The sequence below is a fragment of the Vollenhovia emeryi genome, unplaced genomic scaffold (assembly GCF_000949405.1).
Source record: "Vollenhovia emeryi isolate VEMERY1.0 unplaced genomic scaffold, V.emery_V1.0 DF939134.1, whole genome shotgun sequence".
In the NCBI taxonomy this organism is placed as follows: Eukaryota; Metazoa; Arthropoda; class Insecta; order Hymenoptera; family Formicidae; genus Vollenhovia; species Vollenhovia emeryi.
Window position 1 is genome coordinate 7,117 of NW_011967232.1, and position 23,633 is coordinate 30,749.

The following is a 23,633-nucleotide window of genomic DNA, read 5'->3' on the forward strand; positions in this document are numbered from 1 at the left end:
TTTACAGCTCACTTAAAGCAAAATTGTGGACCAGGGGTAAGTGCATAAGCGTATACATAACGAATTTGATTGGTCTATAAGCAAATGCATAAGGAAATGGACCAATCAAATTCGTTATGCATATGTTTGTGCATTTGTGCAAAAGTGTGTGCTCCCCGCTTGAATGCGATGAGCGATGAGCGACGCGCGATATCCAATGGGCGTGCAGTCTTTAGCGGAAAACTGTACGCTTTTCCATAAAACCTGTACGCTCATTGGATAATCGCGCGTCGCTCGTCGTTCATCGCGTCCAGTCTGAATGAGCTATTATTGTTTAAGGGCCATCGCACATAAAATTGCATAGCTGCATGCAATGCCGCAGCAAGGTTTTTCGGCGCCCGGGGCGAATATAATTTTGGCACCCCCCCCCCCGCCCTCCATCCCATACTACACGTATAGGCAGTCAACCTTTCTGTCTGCGAGTGTACGTCTTTACCGCTGGCGCTGGCGCCCCCTTAAATTTGGCACCTCTTCTCCTGTCCGTTGGGCTCGCGCGCTGATTGGCCCAAATTATTAATTTTCAATAATTAATTACTCGGAACGTAATGACCGCATCGACTTGTAACAAACGGCATTTTTCTTAGATTTTCGCACGCTATCCGATGGTATACCGCCAATGCGATGATTTATTAACACCCTGTATATGCAATTATGCAATTTTGCGTTTTTCTATCCCGCGTTGATTGAGTGTTTGAATCACGCATTTTCTGTCCCGCATGCTGATTCGTGTACCGTGTGATTACACCCTAAGGTGCAGAAAATGTTGTGTGAGTCTGTTCTTTAGAGCTGAATTAGTGCAACCAGTTCAGTTCTAAAGAACAAACCAAATGCGTCGCTCCTCGCGAAGCGTAGAGTGTCGATCTTAGGTGCACGCGAACAGAGTTTTGGAGCGAAATTCGGTCTCTCCTTTAACCTGCTTATCGCGACAGGATATACCGTCGCACGTTCGTTACGTGACGCACTCGCTCCGATAAATCGCGTGTCTGTACGTCATTCAATGTGTCACACGTTTTCGGAAACGAATCGCCGCAAGGAGCGAGTCTGTAACCTTCCTGGCGGAAAATCGCCAACGACACGAAGGCTGTTATCATGTTATGGCCCTCTCTAAATTGTGTTACGCCGCATTGGATTGTACGATATACCGCTGTCTGAGGAGTAGCGTGCCTGGCGAAGGGCCCACGAGTGCCTTTTCTTCATTAAGGCGATACTGTTCGAAGCGCATTATGAAGGTTCTCAATGTTGCCGAGAAGCCCGACGCGGCTAAGAACATCGCAGGCTATCTGTCGCGCGGTGCCAGCAGAAAGGTAAACATTTAAGCGCGTTGTGCACAGAGCGAGTGGTAAGGGTCTATCCAGACAAACTTGCGTAAGTGCCTAAAGAAATTGATTGGTTTATTTTCTTGTGCATACACCTATGGTTCTATCTTATGCATAATGTTTCAGTGTTATGCAAGTTTGTCTGGATAAACTCTGATACTTGGTCGTCGTCTACACGCTTCCCGTTATTCAGTCATAAAGTGCGTACAGTTTCACGCATGATGATCATTTAGATTCTATCCAGACAAATTTGCATAGCGCACTAGCATATGCATAAAGAATCTGATTGGGCCATAAGTGCATGCATAAGGAAATAAACCAATCAATTTCTCTATACATGTTCTTATGCACTCATGCAAGTTTGTCTGGATAAACCCTTATCCTTGTTATTCGCTAAATGTTAAAGAAGGACAAATGGTGCAGTATGCACATCATGCGTGAAACGGAATGCATCCATAGTCGTTTGATGAACCGAAAGATCTGTAGAAGTATCGTTTCTCAGTGCTTTTTCTCTTGCAGAGGGAAGGTTTGTCAGTGTACAACAAGATCTTTGAGTTTAATGTGCAACTATGGGGCCAGAACTGCCAAATGCTGATGACGTCTGTGTCCGGCCACTTGTTGGGCTACGATTTCACAGGAACGTACAGCAAGTGGCACGGCTGTCATCCGTTGAGCCTGTTCGACGCTCCGGTGACCAAGCAGTGCTTGGTGGATAATTACGTGAAGATTAAGAAAACCTTGGAGCGAGAGGCGCGATCCTGTAATGCGTTGGTCATATGGACAGATTGCGACAGAGAGGGGGAGAACATAGGCTTTGAGATTATTGAGGTCTGCCAAGCAGTCAGGTCTAATATCCGTGTATATAGGTGATCGAATTTTCCACTGTCCTTTTTTTCTTGCACATTTGACAAGATTCGTGACGCTCTTTTATTGTTTCAGAGCAAAATTCTCGGAAATTACGAGACAGTCTATCGAAAGAGCCCTGCAAACTTTGGGAGAACCAGATAAGGCAATAAGCGATGCCGTAGATGTAAGAAGCGAATTAGACTTACGAATCGGTACTGATTCCATCAAAGATTATATTGCTAGTCGTAATCGAGCTTTGAGTAAATTCCACGTGGATACATCTTTAATTGACAAACGTCTCGACAGGTGCTGCGTTCACGAGATTTCAGACTTTGAGGCTGCAGAAAGTGTTCCCCAACACTCTCGGGGATCTGCTCATCAGTTACGGAAGCTGCCAGTTTCCGACACTTGGGTTCGTGGTCGAGAGATTTCTCGCCATTGATCGGTTCGTATCCGAGCCGTACTGGAAGTTGAGAGTGCTCGACGATCGCGAAGGGTTATCTGTAGAATTCAGATGGGTCAGGGTGAGATTGTTTGAGAAGCTGCCTTGTCAGATCTTTCTGGACATGTGCCTGGAACGGCCTGAAGCCACTGTGGAGAAGGTGACATGCAAACCGAAAAGCAAATGGAGACCTCTGCCCCTGGATACCGTCGTAAGTAACTGAGTTGAGATACCGCGAGATGTTTGGCATTCTAGCTCAAAGATCGTCGTTTCAGGAATTGGAGAAGCAGGGCTCTCGTAAGTTGCGCATAAACGCGAAGGAGACGATGAGGATCGCGGAGCGATTGTACACCCAGGGTCTCATCAGTTATCCGCGCACGGAAACGAATATATTCCCGAAGGAATTGAATCTGGCACCGTTGGTGGAGCAACAAGTGGTCAATCCGCAATGGGGCGACTTCGCGGGAAATTTACTGCAATCAGGAATAACTCCCAGACAAGGAAAGAAGAGCGATCAAGCGCATCCTCCTATTCATCCTACAAAGTATACAGACAGTTTGCAAGGTCTGTCCTCAGAGTCCGTTCTTGCTAGTCGTTAAAACCGACCGCGTTAATCGTCCGAGACTTGTCCGCAGGAAACGAAGCAAAGGTCTACGAATTTGTCGTTCGACATTTTCTCGCTTGTCTGTCGAAGAACGCAGAGGGCCGAGAAACGACAGTGGAGATCAATATCGCGGGAGAGGGCTTCACGGCTAACGGCCTCGAAGTCATAGCGAAGAATTATCTCGACGTGTATATATATGACAAATGGAACGACAAGCAGATTCACTCCTATGAGCAGGGGCAGGTTTTTCGACCGACCAGCATCGACATGGTGGAGGAGAAAACTTCGCCACCGAATTTATTAACCGAGGCCGAGTTGATCACACTGATGGACAAGCACGGCATCGGTACGGACGCTACTCACGCCGAGCACATCGACACCATCAAATCCAGACAATACGTGGGCTTAACGGACACTCAACATTTTATGCCCGGCAAATTGGGGATCGGTCTGGTCATGGGTTACGACAATATGGGTTTCCAAATGTCCAAACCGCATTTGCGCGCGGAATTAGAAAGAGATTTACAGCTGTAAGTCAATTAGCAGCTCGATAGATACTCTCTTATCTATATGTCCTATATCGCGAAGAGACATTTATAAATCGTTATCGTTTCGTTATCATAGGATATCCCAGCGTCAGAAAAACCCGAATGAAGTGCTGCAAAATCAAATTAATAAGTATCGCGAGGTGTTCAAAGTGGCGATAGAACGCGCTAATCTGATAGACGACTCTTTAGCGCAATATCTTGACGAGAGGCCAATCCAAACCGAGCAGGCACGGCTCGTAGCAGAGGACGTTCCTGTGTTCAAGTGTCCGAAGTGCGGCTCTAACATGATTCTAAAAGAGAGGCGACAAGGCAGAGGAAAGTACATCACTTGCATAGGATATCCAGCGTGCACCAACGTGGTCTGGTTCTCAGAAGCTGTGAAAGATGTGGAAGTTTTGAACGAAACATGCAATCAGGTAAAATATAAAATTCACGTAAATATTATAAGTTATTTGCAAGCTATTTGTTTTGCAAATTATTTGCTTCTTCACGATTGATATTTTCAGTGTACAGACAACATACGCAAATTAAAGTTCCAATTAGTCAGAAACGTGATGCCCTTGTACGGCACTTCTTACACAACTTGTATAGGCTGTGACACTGCGTTTGATGAAATGTTGAACATTAAGCAAGACTGCATCAAACAAACTGGAAGGGCGAATCAGTCCGGTCACAATAATACGGGGAATACATGGAGCTCCACTTCTACCTCAAGTACATCCCAATCGCGAAGTACTCAACACCAGTCTGTTCCTAATACTGCACAATCCGTTCGAAGTACTCAACACCAGTCTGTTCCTAATACTGCACAATCCGTTCGAAGTACTCAACACCAGTCTGTTCCTAATACTACACAATCCGTTCGAAGTAACAACAACGTTGGCTTCATCGGAACTTCCGGCACATCTGGAAATCGTGCCCAAAGCCAACATTCTAACGTTTATCAACCGAGTAGATCGAATATGCCGAATCCCGATAGAAGTACAATGTGGAACAATAGAGAAAACCAGGCTCCCTGGATTAATTCGGACGAGCTCAACGACAGTTCACAGAACAGATCGGACCAATCTGCAGCTAGGAATTCTCGCAACGCGAATAATACAACCGATATGTGGGGTAACGCTGACAACAATGACTTTATGTGTAATTGCCACGAGCTTGCGATTCAGTTAACAGTTAGAAAGGAGGGACCGAATAAAGGTAAGCGGGCAACTGCATATAAATCTTGGCGAGTTGTCGCACAAGTCACTTTGGATGACACTTGTGATTTCAGGACGTATATTTTACAAATGCGCTAAACCGCAAGGTAGCGGTTGCAACTTTTTCATGTGGGGAACCGACAACCCCGAGCCTCAAGATAACGCAGCCAATGAACATTCAAGTTGGGACAGACATAATGGGTGGGACAGAAACAATGGCGGTACTGGCAACTTTTCTCGCGTCGGCAATTCTTCTAATAACGACTGGGGAAACCCGTCCACGAACGATGTTATGTGCCAGTGCAATCAGCCCGCTCGAAAGTGAGTGAATTCTTCGATCGGAAAGAACGATAACCTTTTTCGGCTGAATTTAATTGCTACACTGAAAAACAAATCTGGTTGCATTAATTAAAAATCTGGCAGATTCAACCAGTCGTCTGTTAAAAAATTGACGAATCAGAATTCCTTTAGGATTTACCAGATGTGTAGTGAAGTCTAGCAAACTTCTGGTTCTGCAATATCAAGCCCGTGCTAACTAACAATTCTGTTTGGTTTAACCAAAATACATTCTAGCATGCATGTCCTGTTGATACAATCAAAGCATTTTTCTCAGTGTATCAATAAACAATGAGTCGAAATCTTGGTAGCACACCGCCGATTAACAGCTACGTCTGTCATGTATGTAAAGAATATTTTCTTTCGTGTTTCTTTAGGCTGACGGTTCACAAGGATGGCCCCAATAAAGGACGACAGTTTTACGGGTGCCCCAAAGGTATGAATTCCACTTGCAATTTCTTCAAGTGGGCTGAAGATGAGGATGACGTCGGTGGTCAGAACACGGACTGGGGCAATTCAACTGCGAGAAGAAGAGCTAATACAGCACGTGGCGGAACCCATCATAGAGGCAATGCCTCCAAAAGGCCCAGACTTACTGGGAGCAAGAGAAAGTGCGGAATTTGCGGAATAGAAGGTAAAATGTGTAAATAACTCATTTTTTGTTTTTCGTTATATTACTTCTCTTCCTTTGTTTCTCCTATTAACTTAAAAAAAATTATTCTCAATTGTATCGACTATCATATTCATTGTACGTGTTGTATTTTGCTACATTTTACACCGTTTTCTCACAGGTCACACGAGAACCACATGTCCAGAAAACGCGATGGACTGACGAGTGAAAGGTTTCTACGATATCGTAAATAATGTACAGTTTATAATTAGTGTTGTAAAAAGCTTAATTAGTACAGAGCAGTGTCAAATGCGACTGTTATCTCTAAGACTCAACTCCTACCTCGTTGACAACTTTCATACATTCTGGAAATAAGACTTTCTTTTAAAGGAAAGTGGTTTGACAATCAGTCAATGTTCTATAGTTACTGTTTATATTCTTGGCGCAGTTATCAAAATTTAACAGATTAAACGGCGACTCGTTTGTTGTGAAAAAAATTATTTTTCAATCTCTCCAATTCTTCTTTCTGCGAGTGGACCTCGGCGGTTGTTTGCGTTAGCTGTAAAACAGTAAACGAATTAATGTAACAATTCTCGTCATTACATGTTTCTATTAGTGTTGTAATGATGCTGTAATGTTGATTAAATTATTACTTTTGTACTTTTCGTTTCAGAGATTAACATTTCTAATTTTTACAAGACGCAACTTAAAAAATATTACCATGTCCAACAGTACGTCAAACTTTAGCTTCAACAAGTTGTTTTCTTCCTCCAGTCGTCTCACTTCCTTTTTCAACTTCTCGTTCTCTTTGAAGGTACCTCCCGCCTTGCCAGACTCTAGAACAAAATTGTCCCCTTTCTTTTTTTCTCTCATATATTTAGGAAACAAAGTGTGCAGATTTCCGCGCGGTAAACGGTCGTTTTACCTGGAATCCACAGGCCAGCCTCAAAGACTGCTTCCTGATCTCCAAGGCGAAGGCGTATAGGGCCTACTTCCGGCCCGAGTTCCCTCTCTATTCGTTTGGGGCTTAGATTTTTATTTGCCAGGAAGACGGACGCCTTCCTGGTCGGCGTCTTCTTCGGGGAAAACTTATTGAAGAACAAAGGCATCGCGACACGCTATCATGAGTTAAGTGACGCTAAGTGGCTGACGTTGACAAACGTAAGTTCCACTAGTTTATTAAACAAAGAGGGTAATAATTGAAACACACGCTTAATCACATATTTCACATCTTGAACTGATACTTTTTTTACATCAGTCGTTTTAACCTAATTAAGCCTTTTTTTTCCAAGCTGAACAAAACGCGGATCGCATTTGTTTATCCTGCCGTCACCCAGGCAACCTTTTAAATTCGGAGCGGAAGAGCGAGTAATCGATTATCCTAAAGTTCGACTAATTCCCTATGTCAGTCTTTTTTCCAACGTTGCCTTCCTCGCGCGGCGAGAACGCGTTTCCCCCAGCCCCAGCTGCTGGCAGCCCTTCGCGTACCTGACGCCTTCGCTGCACGAGGTCTCTCAGTTCGCCTCGGTCGACCTTGACTTGGCTCGTCGCCCGTTATTATCGTCGCCCGTCTGCGAGGGAGCGATCTCTCGCGCGAACCTAACGGGGCAAGGTGCAAGGTACGGACGAGCTGTCATGCCGCGTTTTTGCAACGCGATGAGTAATAGGGAATTGTACAACGTCTCGTCGCGGTAGAGACGCTCGCACCTCGCTCCACTCGCTCCCGTCCGTACGTCGCCGACGTACACCATGGCCTGGCTCGGCACGATCGCGAACAACGTGCTGCGGAACATCGTCTTCTCGGACACGCCGCCGAACGTCGTCCAGGAGGTCCGGCCGGACCAGTACAGCAATCGGCACATACACTCCCGCGAGGACGGCATCGTTCTCTACGGGCTCGGCGGTAAGGACAACAAGTACCAGGACAAGTACGAGATTGTCCTCCACAGGCCGTGCACGGAGACCCTGCATCAGGCGTACAGGTGCGTCTCGCCGACTTGTTGCCTTGGCTCCGAGGAATATCGCAATTGTGTTATATTTAGCGGAAAGTTCTCTATCGTGAGATAGGATTCTAAGGCTGAAATCACATGGTGCAGAATAGAGCTGCGGAATAGAACGTGCGTCATAGAAGCAACCAATCAGGACCAGACATTTCCGTCACTCGTTGATACGGCAAAGCTCTGATTGCCTGTTTCTATAACGCATTCTCTATTCCGTACTCCTATTCCGCATCATGTGATTTCAGCCTGATACGAGATAGGCTCGCAACGTCCAAATTCAATGACAAATCTTTTCTCCCAACGATCGCACGATAACGGTCGAATTTTCCACTAAACAGATTTCACGCCAAGGGCAATAAATTCATGGCGAGCCAACAGACGGTGCCTGTTAATTTCGCAGACAACTCCGCTGTCTCATATTAGGAGCCTATCTTGTAATAGCGGACTTTCCTCTATCAATTATTTATAATTAACGTAATCGTTGTTTTCTCGAGAGTAGCTGTTTCCTCGGATAATGCCGATAGTACGAATAATTCCCGCGAGAATAACACTTCTTGACCTGAATTTGATAGCGGAATCTCTGGATCCTTGATCAGCTTTATACTTGGCTTTCTCTTATCTGACGTTTCTTTTTCTATTAAATTTATCGTTCCCTTGAAACTTGGATAGCTTCTTGAGCTTTATATGTCTGGTTTCAGTCTGTTTCGGTCGGACACTCTGGAGGGTGCGGAGGCACGATTTTTAATATATAAAGACAAAGTTCCTGTGCTTGTGCAGATAGTGCGCGAGGTAACGTTTCTTTATATTTTATATACCACGTAGAAAAATAATTCACAGCGCATTGTAATTTGCCGTCTTAACAAATTCCATTAGTCGTTTGGGGCAGAAATGCGATTTGAGAATACTAATTTTATTGAAACACAACTTTGCTAGAATTATTTAGCTCTGAGAACAATAATTTCTGTTAAAAACATTTTGTTGTAACGTTGAAAAATTAATCATCGAAATTTTATTGCATCAAATGCAGTGGCAGCAAATGCAGTAGCAGTTTCGCTGCCACAGTAAAAATATTTTTTCCTCGATATTTATACAAAGTAGTAGTGATAAAATATAAAACAAGTACTGTCTTATATTATACGTACTTGAAGAAAGATTTTATAATCGGTATTGTTTTATAATTAATATTTAAGTTACTTTTATAATTGATTGATCTCATTTTTTTTCCCGCCAAGATGTGTAATGTTGGGAAAATTCAAAAACTCTGCGATACTCTGACGGAACACCCGACATGGACTCTGGCGCATTTAGCGGCCTACTTCGCCCTCCACGACGCGTTCATGCACGCGATCGTCAACAGCCAGCTCAACAGTGGCGATTCGGAGACCGGCATCTCGCCCCTGCAAGTCGCCGTGCAGACCAACAACTTGCGCACCGTCGAGATGCTGATAGCGGCAAAGAGCTCACTGGAGCATCTGGATCACAATGCGAACACCGTCTATCATTACGCGGCCACGTCCACCAAGGAGATTATTCTCGCTCTGGGTTCGGGTCTTCCAAACAGCTTGAACAGCCGCAACAGCAACGGCCACACTCCCATGCACGTCGCGTGCCTGAATGACAAACCAGAATGTGTGAAAGCGCTCCTATTGATCGGCGCGGACGTGAACATACCCGCTTCCGAGGGCCAACCCTCTAGTCCCGGCTACGTTGGTGATTTCCTGCACAACAAGCCGAACGTGCTCCATGCGGAGGACATGAAGTTCGGTGGCACGCCGTTACACTGGTCGCGAAGTCGCGAGGTGATCACGGCGCTGATCGACACCAACTGCGACATCGACGCGCTCAACTTCAACGGGCGCACCGCGCTACACGTGATGGTGATGCGCAAACGGCTGCAATGCGTGGTCGCTCTGCTGAGCCACATGGCGTCCGTCAACATCGTCGACAACGACGGCAACACGCCGCTGCATCTCGCGGTCGAGGCGGAGACACCGGCCATCGTGCAGGCGCTCGTCGGCTTCGGCGCAGACATCGACACTCGGAACTGGAAGGCCGAAACGCCCAGGCACAAAGCGAACATCGACACCACCGAGGGCAACAAGATAGTCTACTTGTTGCACGCGGTGGGCGCGCAGAGGTGTCCGCCGGACATGACGGCTTGCCATCTCGGCTGCAAGCATGACGAGAACTATACCGGTATCGCACCATCGGAACCGCCGCACTACGTGCCGCGCACGATTCTCGATCAGATGCTTCACGTGTCCGGCATGGAGAAGATGGTCGAGCACGGGAACCGTAAGCGAATCAAGGGCGGTAGGCTTCTTTGTCTGGACGGCGGTGGTATTCGGGGATTGGTGCTCATACAGACGCTGCTGGAGATTGAATCGGTGCTGCGCAAACCCGTGGTGCACTGCTTCGACTGGATCGCCGGCACGTCCACCGGCGGCATCCTGGCGCTCGGCCTTGCTGCCGGTAAATCCCTGCGGGAATGCCAGGCGCTCTACTTTCGCATCAAGGAGAACGCCTTCGTGGGCTCGCGGCCCTACAGCAGCGAGGGTCTGGAGAAGGTATTGAAGGAGTGTCTCGGCGCCGACACCGTCATGGCGGATGTTCAAAGACCGAAGATAATGATCACCGGCGTGCTCGCCGATCGTAAGCCCGTGGATCTTCATCTGTTCCGCAACTACGAAGCGCCTAGCGTGATCTTGAAGTTGCCGGAGAACGTGATGTTCAAGCAGACACTGTCGCCGCGGGAGCAGTTGCTTTGGAAAGCGGCGAGGGCGACCGGCGCAGCGCCGTCGTACTTTCGGGCGTTTGGCCGTTTTCTGGACGGTGGTCTGATTGCTAATAATCCCACCCTGGACGCCATGACGGAGATTCATGAGTACAATCTGGCTCTGAAGGCTACCGATCGCGAGAAAGAGATGGTACCGCTGTCGCTGGTGGTCTCCCTCGGCACGGGACTCATACCGACCACGTGCAACCTGAATGAGATCGACGTATTCCGGCCGGACAGTCTCTGGGGTACCGCCAAACTCGCATTCGGTATCTCGGCGCTCGGCACGCTGTTGGTCGACCAAGCGACAGCCAGCGATGGCCGCGTGGTCGATCGAGCTCGCACTTGGTGCTCCATGATCGGCGTACCGTACTACAGATTTAACCCGCATTTGTCGACGGAGGTCGCCATGGACGAGAAGAGCGACGAGATATTGGTGAATATGATCTGGACCGCGAAGGCGTTTATGTACGCAAATCGAGACGTGGTGCAGGAACTGGCGACTCTCATCGGGCGCGACTCCAGTTTGGAAAAGGACTGAAAAGAGAGACTCGAGGGGTCGAAAGAAAAAAAGTACCTGGTTACAGAATCACGTTGCGCGCACGTACACACGTTCACGCTTGGTATAATTATATCGACGATTTACCGCTGGCTCGGTTAACGATTGTGTAATTAGCCTAGCAATTATCATGTTACGTAGCGTGTATTATAGTTAACTTCTTCACCGCCACTTGCCATCGATGTCTCGACAAATGTGATATTATATGTTGTCTTTATTCCGCTCACATTGTTGGCAACGTGATTTGCAAGGAATGCTGACGTATATCTCTTTTTTTCTTTTATGATTCCAACTTAGCAGAAATCACTTTTTGTCCTAGTCACTGAAAATCTCGCATAAGAATACACACATAGTCAGTATACATATATATTTAATTAATTTACATATAAGTTATAAATCTGATCGTAAGTTCTGTGTTTAAAGCAGTTTTTGCAGTTTCTTTTTTCTGCAACTAGTCTCGAAGAATTTGAACGTCACACATCGAGTCATGACTCAAGGATACTTAGATAATAGATTTGTTTTATTTATCGTATTGTGTCACAGAGTTTACAGAAAAGAATAAATTAGAAAAAAGGAGTTACAGAGCGATCGAATAAAATATCGCTTTGTAGAATAAAGTGAAGTAAATCAATTTAATGTCGTTAAGTACAACAACTGCTACTTTTTTTAAGTACTTTACAGAGTTTCATTAGGCGCCCGGTATTCGACTGCATCAAATATCGTTGGGTCGCTTACGAGCTCTACACTCCGAGTTTATCAAGCACACGCGTACATACACACACGCACGCGCCGTTGCAAAATTTCTGCGTTATATCAAGATTCAAATGAAACGCGACTCGCGGTCAGAAGAGGAGGTCGACGTGTTTCACTCATCAGAAACATTGTCTCGACCAATTTGTCCGTAAATAGTTTCCTATCCGATTGGCAGTAGTTTACGATCTTATTTTACTCGATACGCCACAATTCGGCCACGTAAGAATCTCCAAGAATCCCTCGTATCGCCTCCTCGTCTTCAGCTCGCGGTTTATCGGGGTCCCATGTAGTACGGCGGTTGCGCCATGGACGCCGATATGTAAGGGTAAAAGGAGGGATGCGACGACACACCCTGTTGGTAATCGTTCTCCTCACCGTGCACGGCGTAGCCCTCCGCGGTAGGATAATATTGTCCATGCACACAGGCGTAGGGCGCCTTCGCGGCAGCGGCGGCCGCGGCGGCGGCCGCGCCGCTGCTCATCTCCGCCGAGTACTTGAGACCGTCCGGATATCCCTTGGCGTCGGGGTACTTGGGCAGATCGTAGGGCTTGGTCTGCAGGTCCGGGTACTTGGTTGCCGCCGACTCGTGGTGATGATGATGATACTTGGTGCCGGCCATCTCGTGGTGGTACTTTGCCCCAGTCATCTCGTGATGGTACTTGGCGACCTCGTGGCACTTGGCCTCGGCGTAGGTCCTCGCCGTCGTCTCGTACGTCGACTTGTTGGGATGATCGGCGGCGGGATACTTGCCGACGGTCTCGTTGACCCAGACCGGTCGGGCCAGGTCGTAGGCGCTTGACTTGGGCTCGTGGTAGGTCGCCGGCCGTTCGTACGCCTTCACGCCGGTGTCCGGATACAGGCGGGCGTAGGTGCAGTCCGAGGAGCCGGCCGAGGGGTTGAGCGAGGTCGCCGGCGACGGAAGCCCGCCTCTATGCACGATGATGCCCATCTGATCGTCCGACTTCGGCTTCCTGCGACGAGGTTGATACTACGAACAGTACCGCAAATCGTTTTTAAATTAATTCTCGAGACACTCCGCTGTGAAACCACATTGCACTACGAGAAGCGAGAAATCATATAAATTCTTTTTCTTTTGAGCTACACGTTGAAATTTTCAGTACGTCTGACATGATCCGATGTGATTACAGCGAACCAATGAGCTTAACTCTGAAGAAAATGTATGGGTGACATGTATTTTTACGTGCTTGGGTACAAAATAATCACAGAAATTGGCATGTATGAAATTTACTTGAAATAATTTCATAGGTTTGATATCTACATGTCTGTTAGCATTTTTCGTTCACTCTGTCCATTTTGCGTTGTGACGCTGTATTTTTAATTTCATAGCAACGACCTTATCTTTTGTGCGTACATTATTTCTTTCATGCACATTACATCTACATGTCTTGTTATATCTTGTTATTAACAAATCTTGTACATAAGAAAATTATTATTTCTATCAAGATAAACTTATACGAAATCGGGCTTTCAAGACAATTGGATAAAATTAGCGGATAGATTATTAGATGCAGCTGCTCTTTCTTTTTCCAACAAAGCTTAAACCGGTGAAGACCCCCGGCTTTTACCGCGTCTCGTCCCCGCGGCGTTCGACTTTCTCGCCTCGCATGGAGCGGCGACACGGATGGCTTCATCGCGGTGAATTCATTTCCCCTTCTCGTAAATCATCGTCGACGCGGTGGGATTCAAATCGCTCGGACGATCGGGCCTCGATTAACCACTCGAGCGCCCGGAGATGAACGCGCGTTGCGCGCGTTTAATTCGTTCCGCCATCTCGCGCGGATCGCGGAATCCGCGCGATTTCGTAACGCGCGAGAGATACATTCCTCGCATTATCCCTAATGATGCCGCGCGATTCGCCGTCGTCCGTCGATTAATTCGGCGGTCGATTACCTTGTAGTGCGGATGCTGCTTCTTGTGCGCGTTCCGCAGCCTCTCGGCTTCCTCGATGAACGGCTGCTTTTCGCCGTCGCTCAGGATCCTGCGGCAGACACATTTCGCAATCTCCGGTATCGCTGCTGAACGCGAGAAGTACGCAAAAGTATCGAATTTTACAGGATAGATAGAGGAAAGTTTCCTATTACAAGATAGGCTCCTAATATGAGATAGCAGAGTTTCTGCGAAATTAATAGACGTCATCTGTTGGTTCCACTATGAATTTATTGCCTCGGAGTAAAATCTGTTTAGTGGAAAATTCATTGTTAGATCGTGCAATCGTTGCGAAAAGAGATTTGTGATTGAATTTGGAATTTCAAAGGCCTATCTCATATTAGAAACCTATCTTATAATAGGGGACTTTCATCTACTGAATTGATTTGATGTATATTAAACTAAGTGGGGTACTTCTTCGTCTGCTTCTTCTACTTTCATTCTCGCGATGCTTCGTTAGCTTCAAGTCTGCCGTATGCGAATATCTTTTCTTCGTATCGTTGCTTTATTCGAACATTATACAAAATGATTATGTGAGACTATGTGCAGTCTTAGACTTTCGTAACTTTCGTTGCATACATAATGAAATTAATCTGTAAAAAACGTTAGAATTACACTTCGGTGAATTATACATTAAGTTTCCTCAGATGGATTCAACGAGTTGGCTCGATCACTGCGTTGACTAGATTTGTACTGAGCAGATTTATTTCTGAGACACGCTAAAATTATTATCTACTTATCAGAGCTTCGCTCTTTAGATGTGATTTGTAAATTAAAATAACATGATTTAAAGTGTTACTGTAAATCGAGTGCAAAACGTATTTGTAGAATTTCATAATCGTGGCTCAATTTTTGTTTTATATAATGATGATAGATGTATTGAAAAATAACCAGGGTTGGAAATTTACTTTATAAAAGTATCTAGTTACAGTTACAAGTTACCAATTCTGAAAAGTAACGCGTTACAGTAACAGTTACTCAAAAAGTAACGAATCGTTACTTTACAGTTACTTTCTTGCAATGAAAATAAAAAAATTAAATCTGCATTTGAATTGTAAAGCGTCGATAATGGCGTTTATGCGCAAATGCAAGGCCTAATGCGATCTGCGGAGGTTTAAAATATACCAGTAGAGGAGTATACTTAAAGTCACCAGTGATGATCAAAATTGAAATAAAACTTCTTGTGGATCTAACTGGCAATATAATAATTAATTACGTGTTACAATTGGTACGACATTTCGACCCAAGTATCAGGTCCTTATCAAGTAACCGAACTGCAAACCAACATGTACTTGAGTCGAAACGTTGTACCAATTGTAACACGTAATTAATTATATTGCCAGTTGGATCAACAAGAAGTTTTATTTAAAATTAAAAAATATATAAAGTAACTGGTAATGTAACTATTAAATTAGTTACTAGTTATCGAAAAAATGTAACTGAGTCAAGTTACAGTTACAGATGGAGAGAGAGAGTAACGAAGTTAAGTTAGAGTTATAAAAAAAAGTAACTGTAACTTCGTTACAAGTAACGAGTTACTTCCCAACCCTGGAAATAACAATATAAAGAATAAATATGCATCCCTAGTAGTACAGTGCATTGGCTAAACATTCGCCCAATACAACCAAATATTGGGCCAATGTTTAACCAATGTTTGGTCAATGCACTGTGCTACTAGGGATAAAACTCTTTGAAATAAAATCTTCCACATTTGGGGCAGGTTTCAACCTCTTGGTAAGTTAACTAATAGTAAAATTATATGTGTGCCTTTGTTTTTCCTTTAAATTGCAAAAAGGTATGCATATAATTTAATTATTAGTGAGCCTACCGAGAGGTTGGAAAAAACGGCCCTTAAGGCCGAATCGGACTAGCAATTGTCGACGCGGATTCGGTTGGGATTGGCGATTGGCGAGTGTCTTCAAGTCAACGAGGGCAAAGCAACCAGCGATTTAATTGACTCTCATTGGCTAGAGGACAATCGTCAATGGCCAATCCCACTCCAATCCGAGTCAGCAATTGCTAGCCTGATTCGGCCTTTACTCTCCTTTTTACTAATCAATCTTATTATATATAGAACGGAAGTTACTAAAATTTGAAACCAGGCAAAGACTTTAAAATCATTCTGTATAAAATGGAAAATACGACTCATTTTCTTTCTTTCGTTTACGTGTTTCTGCCTGTGTTTAGTCGAAGCTGGATTACCTCCACAATTTTCCCAGCGTCTTCGACAGCTCGGCGTTGTGCAATTGCGGATACTGGTCGGCCAATCTTCGCCTTGCCGCCTGCGCCCACACCATGAAGGCATTCATCGGGCGTTTCACGTGGGCGCTTCTTCGGCCGCCGGCGCGCGAAGTCACCGGAAGTAGCGTCCAATCGTATCCTGCAAATATACAGCGGACGATGGAACCCCCGATCCGAACATAGTCTTCGAAATCTCGGGAAGAAATAAATCACGTGACTCTAACTTCAGCATAAGCTTCAATACTCTCAAAGTTTGTAAGTATCTTCAGCAATATTAAATTTCAGGTAATTGTTGGAAAGTTTTAGTCAATAGAAAGCACTCGATCTTATCTCTTGGCGGTTTTTTCCATCGCTTAACATCTGTATTCAAATTAATAAAAATCAGCTTGTCCTAGTATTATTTTCTATTTGACGTGAAGGGCAAGCAGACTCGAAAGGTATGTTATAAACGACACGCGATAGCAGGAATTTTCTGGCTCGTATCTTGCTATCCTCGCGGGTACCGGAAGTAGTCCTGTCCGCGGAATCGCATTGTAAAGGAATACGAGATAAAACTACACCTGTATCCTCGCGGCTCGTGCGGCCGATTCGACCGACATTTGTGAGCGCCGTCGGTCTCTCCCCTTCTTCCGTTTTCTCTTTATTTAACTTTTTTATGAAGAACGCGATAGGACTTTTACGACCTGAAAATCATATTGAGAGAGAGAGAGAGAGAGAGAGAGAGAGAGAGAGAGAGAGATGTTCTTTCTTTTCTTTTCTTCTCTTCTCTTTCTCTCTCTCGCTCTCTCGCTATCCTCTGCATCAGGAAACTAATTATTACTACTAGGTAATCGTCTCTCAAAAATTCTCTCAAATACAAATAGCTCACTGGAATCTCGGACCATGTAGGTCAACTTGGGACTCGTATTTTCAGTAAAGAAAAACCATTTTTCCTTTGGCAGATGATCATAACATCAGCCGTTGGTTTGAATGCACGGGGAAAATTAAAAAGAAAATCATATCCTGTAAATACCAATTTTGAGAATGTCGAGTACTATTTTCTATTTAAAATTGAACGTCTTAATTTGAGCCAGAAAAACGACGTTTAACTTTTACCGTTAAAATTGAATAATTTTTTATTTTGTACACTTACGTTTCTCGTATTAATACGTGTCGCGTATTAGAAAACTTGGTTGAATTAGGCTGCGGGTGTGTCAGGAGTAACATCAGAGTTCATTACGAAGTGTCGGCTTACTTATATGGCCGAGACGTTATGTGACGTAAGTGCTCCGGATTACCGAAAATTCCGCATCGCTTAATAAGGATTCGGCTCCGGATGTGGATTCCTACATTTCACTTCGTGGGAAAGAAGCCCCCGGGCGAGCCCGAGGTCGTAAAACCTTGTCTCCCTTCGAACAAATGTATACCGACTTATGTAAATCTGTCCTGCGCTCTCTCACCGCGGTCTCCTAAATCTTAATTCCCCCGCCCGAAAGAGCGCGGTCTGGTCCAAATTGGAGGAGGCAGACTCCCGGAGGAACGAGGAAGAGCTCGGGATGCAGGACGGTAATTAGGCCAGCTCGGAAATTGCGTAATATCCCGCGTATGCAAGATTGATGAAATCGACTTGGGCCAGTAATTAAGCTCTCGCCTTATAACATATCCTTTTCCTCACACGACGGTGAGTCATTTGGAGGAATATGCAGACTAGGAGCCATCTCGTTCATCTATTCGCTCGTTATTTTGTACAAATAAATACCTAATGCGGCAAAGATTCAGGAATGTTTTGCTTCTAATTAGTCGTGGATTGAATATGCGTAACATCCATCAGCCTCTCCGGTCCCAATATCTTTTAACAATTATTTTAACGGAACAAGATACGATTATATCTTGAAACAAGATGGAGAAAGAAGATAGCACTACGCGTGTCAGGATTAAAAATATCGACTTGACAAGATAACAATTGAATTAAGATATAAATTTGGCTGCATCGAGGCCGAGTCGAGACACTTTGTTTCTAATCGCTCGTGCTTCTAATCGTTGAGCACTTGACGATTAGAAGAGGAGCGAGTCAACGAGAGTGGACGGGGGAAACAGGGTATGGGCGAGACCACGGGAAAGATGGTGCACGTGACGAAGCGTCAACCCGGGGTTTTGGGAGCTGGTGGGAGCTAATTACCGTGGGTCCACGGTCCACTGGCGCGGCACTTGTGTCGGTGCCTTTCAGCGTTCGGGGGAGGTCCTTCGTCGACGCCTGCGCCGATAGCCGCGGCCGAAATACAATTTTACACGGAAACGCGGAAGGGCTCTGCGAGAAGGGCGACGGGAATAGAGGGAATTTCGCGCGAACCGGGTCGATTAGGCGTGCAGAAGGGCATCGGTCCTCGGGAGGGACGGTGCCTCTTTGAGGCCGAACGGTACCGACGATGTAGGTGAACCCCCTCGATCGCTGGAGCTTTACATAGAACGGCGAGAAGAGGCATTTCTGCACCCCTGCCTTTCTAATAATTGTACGGAAGAGAAGGAAGATCTGTCTCGCGAGTAGAGTTGAATTAGAAAACAACGTTGTTACGATCGTCTGAAATAAAGCGGGATTTAAGCGGCACAACGAGGCTTTATCTCGAGGCGACGTTGACATATTCGTTATCCGTGAATTAATCGATCTCTGGCATCGAACATAGTCGTACGCCCGGCGATCGAGCGGCGGGTCGCAAATCGCGGAATCGAGAGAGCGCCCGTTCGCCAGCGATCGCGCCTAATTTTAGGCCCCTCTCCCCCTCGTTTCGATTTGGCTAATTACGGGCGTAACGACTCGGTGAATCGGCGGATCGGCGAGTGGCCGAGAACTCGCTCGTTTTTTTCAGGATCGTGAATGGCTTTTGAGCCGCGAGATCAGGACCGTAGTTAGCGCGCCCGTGCCACAATAGGCGGGTTGTGCGGCCTGGTGAATGAACCGGTGTGCTCGGCCATCAATGGCGACCTGTCGTCGACTCTTGCTACATTAACTCCTTTACAAATCCGCCTGTTACAAATCCTCCCGCCTTTAACGAGGCCCTCTTAAACGCTTCGACACCTCGTCCCGTCGATGTTTGACATCGCTACGTGGCTCGTCGCCACGTGCCCGCCGAGCCTCGGCTCGCGCCGCGCCGTCCGATCTCGCGAGGAGACTTTGCGCGATACCAACGCGGTACCAACGCGGTACCAACGCAAATCAGCGAAACAAGTTCATTCAGGATCAAATGAGACGAGACAATCAATGTTTAAACCAAGTCGGATGAGACTGGACTCGGAGATAGCTGCTTGGACTGGAACTGTGCAATGTTATAACATTTTAAAACATAGCTACGTAACACTGTAAAGTATTATAAAAATGCGTTAGCCATCAACCCGCTGTCCATGAGAGGATACTGTTCTTTCTTAAGCCAACGACACACGATACTATTTTTTCTACTGGATTGTTTACGAGAGCCAAATCCGATTTAAAAGTCTGCATCCTTATTGGTTCTCGCAAGCGCAATCCAGTAGGAAAAATAGTATCGTTAGCTTCAATCCGTGATATTACAGGATATTTTAACATTGCGATAATGGAAATTTTACGCGCGGGTAAGATACGCGAGCTCTCGCTAAGCAGACAACGCGGTAATTCGTGTAATTGCGTAACGTGTAAAATTCCAGGAGACGCAGATCTATCCGAGACTTCGTATTGCCGAGTAGTACGCCGAGGGACACCTGTATTTTCGCCGAGTGGATACTTTGTAACGAAATGCGCATCGCTTAGCACCGGTGGATCAAATATTTACTCGTGGTGCAGACGCGGGCTTGTCTCTTCTCGAGCTATATGATAAACTATTTGGATTATACATTCCTGCGTGCGCTCGGCGTCCCGCGCGTGCCGCCGGTTTTTCAACTTCAACCATCAACAAATTCAAGTGTCCGTCATTCCGCCGTCGTTCCTGGCACTGCCTAATCTAACTAAACACATCTTGGATTTGATTTTAAAACGGGAGCGCGTCACGATGCGCCGTACGCTCCGCCGAGTGGATCGGTCGAAAATCCCCCCCAGGGAGATCCTCCCTGGGAATGTATTCGCATCATTTGAAGCGTGCCCGGGTGAATCTGTAAAGATCGCCGGGGGATACCGATATAGTCGCGTATCTTGCATCTAGACCCCTCGGCTAGAATAGCCAAGCCAGACTCGAGAAAAGGGCGACGCGCGTCCGCGGCTCTTCCTCCTAATCCGCTACATCGACCAGACCCCATTAATCCTCGTAATTATTCGCGTCGCGATTGTCCAACGTCGCGGGACAGAATTAGTTATCCGGCGGAGATATCATCCCCAGGCGATTTCCACCTGTCCGGGTGCCGCGGTGGCGGCGGACGAACGCGTCCGCGTCTCTCTCTCTCTCTCTCTCTCTCCCTCTCTCTGTCTCGCTGGCGAAACTCGTCGCGAAAACCGAGTCTTGACGCGCGCCGTAAATCATAGACCCTGCGCCCCTCCCGCGACGGTGATCTTTCAGATTTAATTCGGTACTAACATAATTAGCGGCGGTGGCAGGCGCGTGTACGCCTCGTCTCGCTCTGCTCGCAGCACCTGCCGCCGCGCGCTCGCGAATCTCCCGCCCTCGGAGAAATATATAGCCGAGGATCGTTCGCGAGGAGAGAGACGATAGCTATATTTCTCCGCCTCGTCCGACTCCGCACTACCGCGGAGCTTCTTTCTCCCCCTTGTCGGCCGCCACCCCCTGCTTTCCGCTTTCTACTCTCGCGAGTATCGCCCCGGATAAATCGGCGTGCGGCCAAATGGAGAGGAGAGCGATGCGGCCGGCGACGCGGGCTTTCAGCGCCAATTACCCAGTCGCCTTCCCTCCCTAAATGACTCGATAAAGACTGCAACGACTGGGCGAAAAAGAACGCGGCGGCGAATGGACGCGAATGGCGCGCTTCGCGTGCTATTTCGGATGACCGATAATTTTTGCCAATTTCAAATCTGCAGCTCGTTGCTTCGTCGACGCCATTCGCGTCCAAGCGTCGCACACACATTTCCTTATAATATTTCGCAAATGCTTTATGATTTTTCTAGTCTCTCTCTTAAAAAAAAAAATACCACGCCTTTTAAGATCTCGCGGTACAAAAGATCGCGAATGATTAAACTTAAACCACTCTCTAAAAATCAATCAGTGGATTAATTATCGCTGAAAACCGCGAATAGTCACTGATTATTCCGAGTGATTTTTAGAGAGCAGACTACCAATGGCTAATTTATCTTAAATATTTAAATATTACTTCGTGATATTTATTCTCTATTCATTGACATAATTTCTTCTTGCACGATTAATTCTTGATTGAAACTCCTCTCGAAATGTGAATATCGATGAAATTTAACTCTTCCTCACTATTTTCCAGGAATATTGGTTATCATGAAGCTCTCTCTAGGCTCATTAAATTAAAAAAATGTATTTATTTATTATTTATTTTATAGGATTATACGTCGCAGGTAGAAGCTGACGTTATTTATCGTCAAACTGGCGATAAATAACGTTAGCTCGCTACCTGGGCGATTGTAAAATGCCTACCTTGCAGCAGCTTGCCCACAGCATCGTCCAGGGAATTGTTGCTGCTGTGCTCGTTGCTGGAAGAGCCGGCTTTACCCTCCAAGCCGTTGTTGTTGTGATGGCCTTCCATTTTCCAATGAAACGAAAGACACTGTCACTGACGGCGGCCGATGCCCACGATCACCAAAAACTGTGTCTCTCATAGACGACGGAGGGTCTCGCGAGCTCAAGAACGTGTTCTCGAACGTGAAAAATGTCACTCGGACAATCGTCGGCGAATTAAACGGCAAATTTTGATTGTAAAATGCATCTCGTGGATATCTGTCGCATTAACAGGCGGGATTCTCGGTACGAGATCTCCGGCGCAGGAAGAGAGAGGCTCGATAATTAATCGAGGGTTATCTGGGTGCGATTTGTCGGGTCGGATAGGTCGCCGAATCTTCTTTATGGCTACTTAGTCGACCCCGCGCGACCCTCATCCGCGCGTCGAATATATCTTTTTTCTCTATCCCGATTGATTAAAACCGATTCCCGCGAACTCGTAGATCACTCAGAGATTCACTTCGTTATCGGCTCCGAGAAACATTAGACGGGAAACCGATGCGACGGGGCGCGCGTTGAGGAAGGAGGAGGGACGCACTCTCTTCGGGAATTTCCTGAGCTGTTGCTCCTCGACTTATCTTTCGTCAATGGATCCTTTCTCGAGGATTCTGCGTCCTTCTCGCGTACGATGCGAGACAGCTCGAGAGTGGTCGTGGGGCACGCTACTTCGAGGGGTGCCACACGTCGAGCGGGAGAAGATTCGTCCTGGCGGACCTCGAGATCATCGAGGTCGCGTCATAGTCAGGTCCCCGGCGTCTCTTTATCTGTACTGTCGCCACCTCTTTCTTTCTTTATCGGTTATCGAAGACGGGAGATAGTGTAAACTGACACGCCGTGTCGTCCCTTATCCGATCTCGACCTCGCGACATCGAATGGATACCCGAGATCGGGAGACGCGACGGCGCGGCGGTACTGGCGAATCAGGTAAACTCCGATGGCCGACTGATCGGCCGAGAGGAGAGACGCGACGATGGACCCGATGGATTCAGGGAGGCGAAGGAAGCCGTCTTGCACGGCTCAGCCGCACAGGTTGGTCCACGGATTGGAAGAGGCCGAGGCGAGACGAGACGAGCGCACGTCTGGCACACGCACCGAAACCGTCGGGCGGATGGCAGACCGTCCGCGGAGGCGGTTCCGTGGACCACCTACCTCTGGTGGGGGAGACACATAGGATCTTCCTCCTTTCTCTTCTTCACCGTCCTTCGTCCTCCTCTCTTTCTCTTCGTCGTCGGCTCCTCGTGCCCGCGTCGGCCTCTCGCGTGTCCTGCGGTGCGTGATCCTGCGCGCCGTTTCTGCACCGCGACTCCTCACAACAGGACCTGACGGTCCTCCCTCCGTGAAAACTGTCAAATCTGAGAGACCGGCAGCGCGAAGTGGCTTTTCTCCCTTTTTACTAAATACGCGGGAAAACTCGTGACGTTTTTAGCGAGAATACGCAGAAACATTGAATACCAATGGTAAATTCTTTCGTTGATTCAACATCGATTTTTCTTAGCAGGATTATCAATAATTTTTTAATTATAAACGAATGGAAAAAAGCGAAACTATACATTAAAATACCGGATAGAAAGCTATTTCTGGAAAATATTTGAAGAGAGAGTTTAAGGATTTTTATTTTAAACTTAATTTATAATTTTTTTTATCGAGGGGCAGAAAGGAAAGAAATATATTGTGCCATTTGCAAGAACGTTCCTCGGACTTTTTGCGTTATTGCATTGTAGTAACGTGAAATCTATAGATCCACAGATAATGCGCATCCGGCTTACGATACTTCGCGATTTGTT

At 46.5% G+C, this 23,633-nt stretch overlaps 4 protein-coding genes across 6 annotated transcripts; 2 read left to right on the top strand and 2 right to left on the bottom strand.

Moving 5' to 3' along the window:
* The first annotated feature begins 820 nt into the window (after positions 1–820).
* On the top strand, positions 821–6,598 carry LOC105567770 (DNA topoisomerase 3). Of its 2 annotated transcripts, XM_012022885.1 has the most exons (12): positions 821–1,343; positions 1,875–2,221; positions 2,295–2,413; positions 2,508–2,854; positions 2,919–3,207; positions 3,279–3,777; positions 3,872–4,211; positions 4,302–4,527; positions 4,573–4,995; positions 5,069–5,315; positions 5,708–5,964; positions 6,122–6,598. In XM_012022885.1, the coding sequence occupies exons 1-12, from the start codon at positions 1,134–1,136 to the stop codon at positions 6,160–6,162; spliced, it is 3,345 nt and encodes a 1,114-aa protein (XP_011878275.1). In that variant the 5' UTR covers positions 821–1,133; the 3' UTR covers positions 6,163–6,598. The 2 variants fall into 2 exon arrangements, with proteins under 2 accessions (XP_011878275.1, XP_011878274.1); XM_012022884.1 differs by having other exon boundaries at positions 827–1,343; positions 4,302–4,995.
* On the bottom strand, positions 6,383–7,345 carry LOC105567768 (protein chibby homolog 1). The gene is made up of 3 exons (XM_012022883.1): positions 6,866–7,345; positions 6,661–6,776; positions 6,383–6,499 (listed from the first exon to the last, which is right to left on the bottom strand). The coding sequence occupies exons 1-3, from the start codon at positions 7,047–7,049 to the stop codon at positions 6,407–6,409; spliced, it is 393 nt and encodes a 130-aa protein (XP_011878273.1). The 5' UTR covers positions 7,050–7,345; the 3' UTR covers positions 6,383–6,406.
* Positions 7,346–7,476: 131 nt separating this feature from the next.
* On the top strand, positions 7,477–11,699 carry LOC105567767 (85/88 kDa calcium-independent phospholipase A2). The gene is made up of 3 exons (XM_012022882.1): positions 7,477–7,922; positions 8,639–8,729; positions 9,173–11,699. Exons 1-3 carry the CDS (start codon positions 7,690–7,692, stop codon positions 11,255–11,257), a joined length of 2,409 nt encoding a protein of 802 aa, XP_011878272.1. The 5' UTR covers positions 7,477–7,689; the 3' UTR covers positions 11,258–11,699.
* A 297-nt stretch (positions 11,700–11,996) lies between these two features.
* Positions 11,997–23,204, bottom strand: LOC105567766 (transcription factor SOX-8-like). Of its 2 annotated transcripts, XM_012022880.1 has the most exons (4): positions 21,769–23,204; positions 16,178–16,355; positions 13,940–14,027; positions 11,997–13,016 (listed from the first exon to the last, which is right to left on the bottom strand). In XM_012022880.1, the coding sequence occupies exons 1-4, from the start codon at positions 21,875–21,877 to the stop codon at positions 12,300–12,302; spliced, it is 1,092 nt and encodes a 363-aa protein (XP_011878270.1). In that variant the 5' UTR covers positions 21,878–23,204; the 3' UTR covers positions 11,997–12,299. The 2 variants fall into 2 exon arrangements, with proteins under 2 accessions (XP_011878270.1, XP_011878271.1); XM_012022881.1 differs by lacking the exon at positions 21,769–23,204 and having other exon boundaries at positions 13,940–14,064; positions 16,178–16,586.
* Positions 23,205–23,633: the final 429 nt, after the last annotated feature.